Source organism: Anastrepha ludens, chromosome 4 (assembly GCF_028408465.1).
Source record: "Anastrepha ludens isolate Willacy chromosome 4, idAnaLude1.1, whole genome shotgun sequence".
Taxonomy (NCBI): domain Eukaryota; kingdom Metazoa; phylum Arthropoda; class Insecta; order Diptera; family Tephritidae; genus Anastrepha; species Anastrepha ludens.
Window position 1 is genome coordinate 103231816 of NC_071500.1, and position 9404 is coordinate 103241219.

Below are 9404 nucleotides of genomic sequence, written 5' to 3' on the forward strand. Positions count from 1 at the left end.
AGTCAGGGGGATGCCGATGTAAGGGGAGGGAGGTCTTGAGGCCAGCAATTTAATTTCAGATCAGAGGAATGTTACCTGCACACCCAAGAGATTTGATCTCCTCCTTTACTAGTTGGTTCTGCGTCATCAGAGCCTTGATCGCGGCTTGACTATCGGACAAAATGTTAATTTCTCTCTCGTTCCCACGTTTCCTAAGCATTTTGCATGCCTGTAGGATCGCAAAGACTTCTGCCTGAAAAACACTAGCAGTGTTGGGCAGTTTTAAGGAGATAGATAAAGTGGCTGATTTAGAGAAAACCTCTGCTCCAACTCCCGATTCCATCTTGAAGCCGTCAGTGAAGACAGAGGTGCAAGCTTCGGTGCAAGTTTTCCCTTCGTTCCAATCCTGCCTACTTGGAAAGATTGCCCTGGCACGACTCTCAAACTGCGGTTTGCGGATAGAGTGATAGGTCCAAAGTTCAGAGAAATACGGTGTAGCTGCCAAAAATACTACCATGGCTCTTGAGAGATTGCCTCCAGAGGTCAAACTCCTGATTGCACTTTGAGCTGCGATGGAAATAATGTAAAGATTGATGAGAAGTAAATGCAAAACGGCAGGGCAGCACTGGGCACACAAGTTTTACATGCTCCGGTGATACCAATGCATTCACCCTCCCCAGTTTAGTGATATCATAGCCCTTTCCACCAACCCAGGCATCCATACGTTAAAATTGGCAGTACTACGACTTTGTACATTCAAAGCACGACCTGTTTCTTTTTTTCGAACATAGATTGGCAGGAGAGCTATGTGGAGCTATTAGTGGAGTTTGGAGTCAAGTATCACTCCATGATACCTAGCTCCCAATGAAAGCGGGAGAAAGTAGTAATTAATAGTAATTTAATTTGGGAAGTCTAAAGTGTGGAGGTTTATATTTTCTGGTAAATCCGTTTTGTCAGAGTTGATTCTGACACCGCAACTGGCAGCCCAGCGACTGAGTGCAGCCAAAATCTCAGCCATGACTAAGGGAAACAGTCCCGATACCATTAGGACCGCGTCATCGGCGTATGCTATTAGGCATAGTAAAACGAAAACTTAACTCGAATTTGTGATGTTTTCAATTATGACTTTCTTCCAACGTATATGAGAGATATAAACACTGCATGCGCTACAATTTCCAATCCAATAAATCCCAAATATTGGCAAACTCATTGAAGTTGGTTGGTGTGGCTCACTTCACAATAAAAAAAGAAACATTTTTTACCCGCTGGTTATTTCAATGATTACAAACATACATATATACGCACAATATTCAAAATCTTGTACAATTTCTCAGTTACTCAGCTATTTTTTAAATGCCATGCAATATTTCTAAAGATCTTTAGCCTTTCAATAACTTTCTTTAAGTTCGTTGCTTTATTGGCTGCTGAACTTTCTTCCTCCTTCAACGGCAACGTCATTGCTTTTGTTAATCGATTTGAATATTTATCTCCGTTTTCCTTTTGTGTTTTCTTTGGCTTTCATTAATTCTTCACTTATTTATTTCTTATTTTTTATTTTTTTTGTTTTGGTAGCCAGACGTTGAGACGACTGGCGCGCATTTTGGAAAACATCCAAAATCGCCTATGCGGTTAAAGCGCCACTTAAGAAGAAGCTGCAACCAAGGGACACAATAACACAAATTGATTGGTAGTAAGTGACATAAAGTGCATTAACCCTAAAAAGCGAGGGAAAAAAACTCTTACCAAAACAAAACATAAAAAACAACTACAACACAGTTGAATACTACTACGGTAATGTAACAGCTACTGCTTTTCAACAAGATCACTTTGACTTATGAATAATTAATGAACGGTGTTAAGGTGATGGAGAAAAAAAAACAATACTAGAAGCTATCAAATTGTTATAGATAAAAAATGAAATGTACATATGGCAACAAATGAACAAGCTGGAAAAAGCTGCTGGCAAGAGAGTTATGAGTATAAAAGCAAAAACGGTAGAAATTCACAGAGATCTTCGAGTGAACTTCAGATATGAATGTATCTTTTCATATACATACATAGGTATAAGCACATCTTAATGTAAAACATGGACTGCAAAGTCCTGGGCGTAATACATACAATAGATGACACTAGTTTTACTCCATTAATCTCTTTTTCAGTTAGTACTAACTTTAAAACGATAGCTGTTGAAATTGCACGATATTCTATTCATTAGCTCGTGAGTTTTTGTGCTAAGAGTGACGCTACTTTTGTTATTTTCAAAACACTGGATCAAAAAGAATTTCGTGTTTTAATTTTACACTGCGGAAAAAAGTACCATTCAAGTAAAGCAATGGCTTGAAAAGTGTTACGAGGACTCTGCTTCATTAGAAACAACAATAAAACTATGGTTTGCTGATTTCAAACGTGGTCGTTGAGGCACCTCTGATACACAACGCAGTGGTCGTCGAAATGAGGCGGTAACCCCAGAACACATAAAACAAAATTCACAAAATCGTTTTGAATGATCGAAAAGTGAAGTTGCGTGAGTTAACTGACATGGTAAAGATATCAAAATAACGGATTGGCTTTATATTGCATGCGCATTTGACTATGAGAAAGCTCTGTTGAAAGTGGGCGTTTGCTCATTATTTTGTCTCAATAAGACAACACGCCGCGTAACAAGTCAATCAAAATAATGGCAAAACTACATGAATTGAACTTCAAATTGCTCCCATATCCCCCGTATTCGCCAGATTTGCCTCCCAGCGCCTACTGGCTGTTCGCAGACCTAAAAAAAATGCTCGCCGGTAAGAGATTTCGCTCGAATGAAGGGGTTATAGCTGAAACTGAGGCTTATTTTGAGACAACAGATAAATCGTTCTACAAAAATGGTTTTGAAATGTTAGAGCGTCGCTGGAATGATTGTGTTGTTCCTGATGGAAATTACGTTGATGAATAAATCTAATTTTGAACAAAAACAAACCGTGTTTTTTTTGTTAGGTGCTGGACTTTTCAGTACATGTATTATATATATATTTCCGTCTACAACTTTAATGTGATATCGTAGCTGAATGGATGTGGAGAAGAAGGATTCCTGAATACATACAATAAAGGGTATTTTCAAAGTGATTCCTCGATGTGCGTAGGGAATAATTCCTGGACGGTAACTTTTCTCTACGTCATCTTTGACATTTGTCTAGTAGACTGATGCACTATTTTAACCATGGACACTTGCGTTAAAATTATTGAAATTCTTTTTGGTGGAAATAATCGTCCGAATAAGTTGATAATTCAAGGTTGGTTAAAAAAATTTAAGAAACTGATTCTGTCGAGGATTGAAAAGGCAGTGGCAGACCAAAAACTAAAAAATTTCTGTTGAGAACATTGCTGCCGTAGCGCAAAGTGATGCAATCTGATGTAAGCTAATAAGTACGCAATCGGGTGTTATGTTTTTTGCAAAACTGATTAGAAGAAATTTACTTTTATTGGAAGTGAAATCTGACTAAGACAAAATATTTATTTAAAAATAAATAGTAATTTTTTTAAATATTTAAATATTTTTTGTATATTTCATAATAACTTAGTCAATGATTTGAAGCAGGTTGGAGCCATAGATATGCGGTTAGGTTAGGTTATATGATTGCCCTTGATCTTCTGATACCATTGTGAGGCAGAGGGGTTATGAAGGGGTTATGTTGAATGATAACTACTTACTAGAGCTGTGAAATTATCGCCAATAGTATCGATAGTGGGTGATATTTTATGATATTTCAAAGTTTTGTGATTATCGACACCATCGTAATAAATTAATTAGTGTAGTTTTTTCATCACTCTTGCCATTATGACGGTTGCCGTAGTCGAAAGGGGTGTGACTACCATTCGGGAGTGCATAGGTTCGAATCTCCGTGCATGATTGTACAAACAAGTTTTTCCCTTGGCAGGCAATGGCAAACCTTCGAGTGTATTGGGAGGTTGAATTAGTTTTAAAGGTGACACACAGATGGCGCTATTTATCACTTTATCGCGTTGGCAATACTGAATATATATTCATGACAAAGCCTCATCCCTAGGCTTTGTTTATCAGTATCTGTCATTTCGCTGAAGTATAAACAACGCAGTGTTTTCGTGCTCCGAGTATGTCAACTTTCGTGCCGTCGAAACGCAATTTGCGGGAAGCTTTGCTTTTCTGCTTCAATTTGAAAAAAAAATACAGCCCAAGCCCGTGAATTGCTGCAGGAGGCCTACCCAGACCATACTCCGTCGATTTCAACATGTGAGTACTGGTTTCGACGATTCAAAAGTGGTGATTTTCCCACCGAAGACAAGGAGCGTCTTGGGGGAATTGGTAAACGAGGACTCGTGCCAAACCCAAGAAGAGCTTGCTGAATCATTGGGCGTTGATAAATCAACCGTTTGCAAGCGTCTAAAAGCGATGGGAATGATCCAAAAGCAAGGACATTGGGTCCCGTACGAGTTGAAGCTGCGCGACCACCCAACACATTCGCTTTGCTTCTTTATCCAGTTTGCATAAGGCAGCACCAACAGCGCGGTTATTAAGGTCGGTGATGTCAATACCATCGGCTTACGCCAACTCTTATAGAAGATAGTGCCTGAGCAATTAAGTTCTGCGGCTCGCGCAATATTTTTCAGTATCAGGTGAAACAAATTATACGACAGCGAGTTTGGTATCGAATGGCTAGCAGAGACCTTCTGCAATTCTGACTCTGTTGCCGTTATTGCTTACCTTGCACAACCGTATTAGTTTTGTTTATATCTGTTATGTGTAGTGACGGAAAGTTCTGAAATCTGAAATTTGAAAATTCGAGCCAAGAAGCCCCGAGAGATTTGGTAACTCCTAAAACACTCAGGCTAACAAGCCCATTGTATTTAGAGCTCTGGAGAGTGAAAGGGTAGATAGTCAAGAGGAAAAGCGAGAAGTAACAGAAGGAAAAACATAGGATAGAATGCAAGTAATTAGACCCGTGAGAATTTTCCAGATTCTTTGATAAATCTAAGGCTTTGCGATCCTGCAGGCATGCAAAATGCTTAGGGAACGCGGGAGCGAGTGAGATATTAACATTTTCTCCGATAGTCAAGCCGCGATCAAGGCTCTGACGACGCCATGGTGCAGAACGAAATTAGTAAACTCCTATAAGGAGGAAATCAAATCTCTTGGGTGTGCAGGTAACATTTCTCTGATCTGGGTTCCAGGATATAGAAACATAGAGGGAAGTGAAATTGCTGATGAGCTTGCGAGGAAGGGGATTGAATTGGCCTCAAGAATCTCCTGCCCGGTCATCGGCATCCCCCTGACTGTTGTTAAAGGGGAACTGCACAAATTATTCCTCAGGAAAGCGCAGAAAAGATAGAGCTCTATTTCTTCATGTGCTATTTCGAAAACCCTTTGGCACCAATACGATATACGAAGGACTCAGAAAGTCCCTTGGACTCCTCGCCATTAAATTTCCAAACTTTTACCGGTCACTAGACGATTGGCACACGCGGAAAAGCTAGGGTTACCATTTAACCCCCCTTGCAGAAGCTGTGGGGATCTTTCAAAGAAAGAGATTGCAGAGCATTTTCCCTGTAAATGTCCGCCTTTGGCAGCTAGAGGAGTAAGGTTACTGGGCGTTCCTTTCTTCGACAGCCTGGGGCAGTGCGCCAACCTAAATCCAATCAATCTCCTCCACTATATCAACAACTCTAGCTGTAGATATCTGCCTGTTGGAGGCCTCATATTGGTATCAAAACGGCGCTTTAGTGGTACTTGAGGAGTGCTAGACCGGCACTTCAACCATTTCACCTACCTTCCTTGATAAATCTGGAAATATTCTACAGTTTGAGAGAACGAATTTTACTTGTTCTCTTGACATCGGAACCTAAAATTCGAAGCCTTGCTCCAGAAAATGCCGGACACATAGAGAGACGGGAAGTTAATTACAGTCGCTGTCCATTTTCGCAAAAGCATTTTTTGTATACCCCCGTCTTGAGTATGAACAAATTTTCAGTAAGACAGATTTAATTATAAAATACTGGCGGTCAAGCTTGAAGCCTATAACCGTTGATGCATACTTTTAATATATGTACATACATGCATGTAAGATTAAAATAATGATTTGTGTTATTATTCCATAGCATCGATAGTCTATACATCAACTATCGAAAATTATCGATGGTCTGAACTATCGATAGTTTGATAGCTCTACTACTTACAATTGTGTCGACCGCTTCCTACTAATACATAAATAAATAATTGGCGCGTACACTTCTGTTAGGTGTTTGGCCGAGCTCCTCCTCCTATTTGTGGTGTGCGTCTTGATGTTGTTCCACAAATGGAGGGACCTACAGTTTCAAGCCGACTCCGAACGGCAGATATTTTTATGAGGAGCTTTTTCATGGCATAAATACACTCGGAGGTTTGCCATTGCCTGCCGAGGGGCGACCGCTATTAGAAAAATGTTTTTATTAATTTTGCTTTCACCGAGATTCGAACCAACGACCTCTCTGTGAATTCTGAATGGTAATCACGCACCAACCCATTCGGCTACGGCGGACCGCTTCCTACTACTGATGCGATTTATCAGGTGAGTGAGCCGCAGATATCCGCAGGTATAGCAAAGAAGTGAGAGCCAAGATGTACAAATCTCAACCCAGCGCGAGCAAGACAGCTGAAAAGAAGGTGCTGAGACGATTCCATCTCACTCTTCAGACAGCTGCTGCAGAAAGTACTCCAAGTAATTCCAAGTCTCAACGCATTGCTAACTAAGGTGCAATATCTGCAAAGGACATCTAGAAAATTCAAGATTTGAGGCTTTATTAGCTTTAGAAGTTCCCTTCTGCTTCTCTGACTTTCGCGTGACTTTATTTGTGGAACAATATCAAGACGCACCCCACAAACTGGAGGAGCAGTTCTGCCAAATACCTAAACGAGGATATACTCGCTGTTTTTACACCACAAATTCAGCTAAAATTTTAATTAAAGCTGGCCACAATGAATCCTACTCCGAGTTATTTAAATAAAAAGAAAAAAAACAAAATTTTTTAAGCGAATAATTTTCCATTTATTTTATATATTTTAATTAAAATCTCATTTTCCTTTCGTGCATTGCTGTTAAGTTAGTCTCATTAATATCGTCTCGTGGACGAACTGTTGGTTGTAGACGCAGCTGTTGTTGCAGAAATTACTACCCCAGGATCACCCTGGGCTCCCTGTGGTCCAGGCAAGCCAGGCGGTCCTATCGGGCCGGGTAAACCACGTCCACCGGGGAAACCACGTCGACCAGCTGGCCCCGGCGAACCGGGCGCACCGGTAGGACCATCACGTCCGTTAGCACCTTGCAGTCCAGGTGGCCCGTTGGGACCTTGTGGCCCCTTTGGACCTTTTAAGCCTGTTTCACCACGTGGTCCCTTCACGCCAGCTGTACCCGGCTCCCCAGTACTACCGCGAGCGCCGGGTATACAAATGCATTGAGGTGTGGGATAACTGGGAAAGTTATTGCGTGTGCGCATAAACAGAGCGCGGCCATCACGTTCATCGGGAGTGGCAAGGATGTGTGTGAATGTGAGTAGAGCTGAAAAGAGGTGTGAAAGAAAAATAACGAATTAGTGAAGTTGATAACTGAAAAACGAATTAAATACTGCGTCTTTTCTTTTGTAAACTTACAGGTTAGCAAAAGTATTGCCAGCGTCATGGTACCGGGCGTTCTGTTTGTGGCCGCGGCGATGCATGACTATTTATAGAAAAATGTCCACTTGTATTAGAATAGCAACTAGAACCTGGTATTTCATTGGATTTATTTTATAGCTTTAAAAATTAACTATTCTCGAAGTTTTCTCCCTTTGACAATTTTGTTTCGAGTAAAAGTATTAACTGCTCTAATAAATTGAATCAAGTATTAAACTTTCAATACTAATTTTATTTCTTCGAAGATATTTCTTTGCGATAGGCTTCCAAAACGGTGCTTATTGACATTTAATGACACACAAAATTAAATCACCCTAATTTTAATGGCAGCTGCTGGTAAGTGGAAGAATTTTAAAGCACTGCCAATGCTTACATTTGATTAAGCTATTAATTTTTTTACGAGCAAGAAAAACTTCACATTAACTCATTACTTCTAATTGATTTTTATTTTCTTCACTAAATTATTTTTTCTATAGAATTTTCTCTGACGCTGGCACGAAGTATAAAAGCCAACATAAATACGTTCGTGCTCACATTTCCACGGCAACAATGCGGAGTGCTGCAATAAATTTTTTAGGTAAGCCAAGCACGTCCTTCAAAACATTTCGATATTTATATTGTATATCCTATTTTTTCCAGTATATCTTAGTTTTTGGCGCTACAGCCATGCTATGGAACCGCTGCAGGCGCCGTTGCAGTCATCGGTGCAGTCACCGTTCATCACCTCCACCAACACCATCCAAACGTTCTATAGGAACCCATTTGAGAACTTTACCGCGCTTACAAACCATCAACCGTTACTCTATGCCATGCCCCGTCAACTCTTTGGTGGTTTTAATTTTGGTTTCGGTTCGAATGGCTGCAATTGCCCTCCCGGTCCTCCTGGCTTGCAAGGTCCTACTGGTCAAACTGGTGCCGACGGCGATCCGGGTGAGAAGGGTCCACCAGGCGATCCTGGTGATATGGGCCTTGTAGGCAGGCCTGGTCAACGTGGCAACGATGGTCGTAATGGTGTACGTGGTCCGGTTGGGGAGAGTGGTCGTCGTGGACCGCGCGGTTTTACTGGTCTTCCTGGCCCAAGAGGTCCACGTGGTCCACAAGGTGCACCCGGACCAAGAGGGTTACCAGGAGCTAATGCGTCGCCAGCATCGCGTCATGCTAATTATAATGTTGCCGATTTTGAATATGATATACCTGAATAGGAGGGTAGTGAAGTGTACGAAATATATTGAATAAAATGATTTTGACTCTAACGGGTTTGTTGCTTAAATTTTCGGTTTCGGTCAAATATTATATTACGGGTAAGTAATTACTGTAGAGCTACCCCTTTGGGGACGAGTGTCAGGCGCCCAAGCCGTTTTAACGTTCCGGATGCGTGTCGGCATAAAGCCGCCCAAATTAGTTCGTAGCTGCAACGCTCGCGACGTCTATCATTCTGAGCGGTAAGATACGCATAGGTATAGCAAGATATTCACGAGTCTTTGAACAAAAAGACATTAGGGGCCATTATCCAAAGGAACCAATAGTCATTTTATATAATATATTTTATATTTAAACCTACGCACGAGGGCTAGGCGATCTAGAGATGATACGTTAAATAGTGACAATTCTGACGAATATTACTTTTGATATGGTAAGATGGAAGATGACGGCATAACTTCGTCAAGTGGAAGTGAAATCCGTGCAATAAGGAATCCACTCAGGCATTTCAACATTAGCAGTGATAGCCGTTTGTTTATAATTATTTTTGATTTTATTA

General features: G+C 40.9%; 2 protein-coding genes across 2 annotated transcripts; one reads left to right on the forward strand and one right to left on the reverse strand.

Moving 5' to 3' along the window:
- Positions 1 to 7086: 7086 nt before the first annotated feature.
- LOC128861927 (collagen alpha-1(X) chain) lies at positions 7087 to 7652 on the reverse strand. Its single transcript, XM_054100303.1, has 2 exons — positions 7625 to 7652; positions 7087 to 7532 (listed from the first exon to the last, which is right to left on the reverse strand). Exons 1-2 carry the CDS (start codon positions 7650 to 7652, stop codon positions 7087 to 7089), a joined length of 474 nt encoding a protein of 157 aa, XP_053956278.1.
- Positions 7653 to 8146: 494 nt separating this feature from the next.
- LOC128862160 (collagen alpha-1(X) chain-like) lies at positions 8147 to 8860 on the forward strand. Its single transcript, XM_054100629.1, has 2 exons — positions 8147 to 8222; positions 8285 to 8860. Exons 1-2 carry the CDS (start codon positions 8195 to 8197, stop codon positions 8845 to 8847), a joined length of 591 nt encoding a protein of 196 aa, XP_053956604.1. The 5' UTR covers positions 8147 to 8194; the 3' UTR covers positions 8848 to 8860.
- Positions 8861 to 9404: the final 544 nt, after the last annotated feature.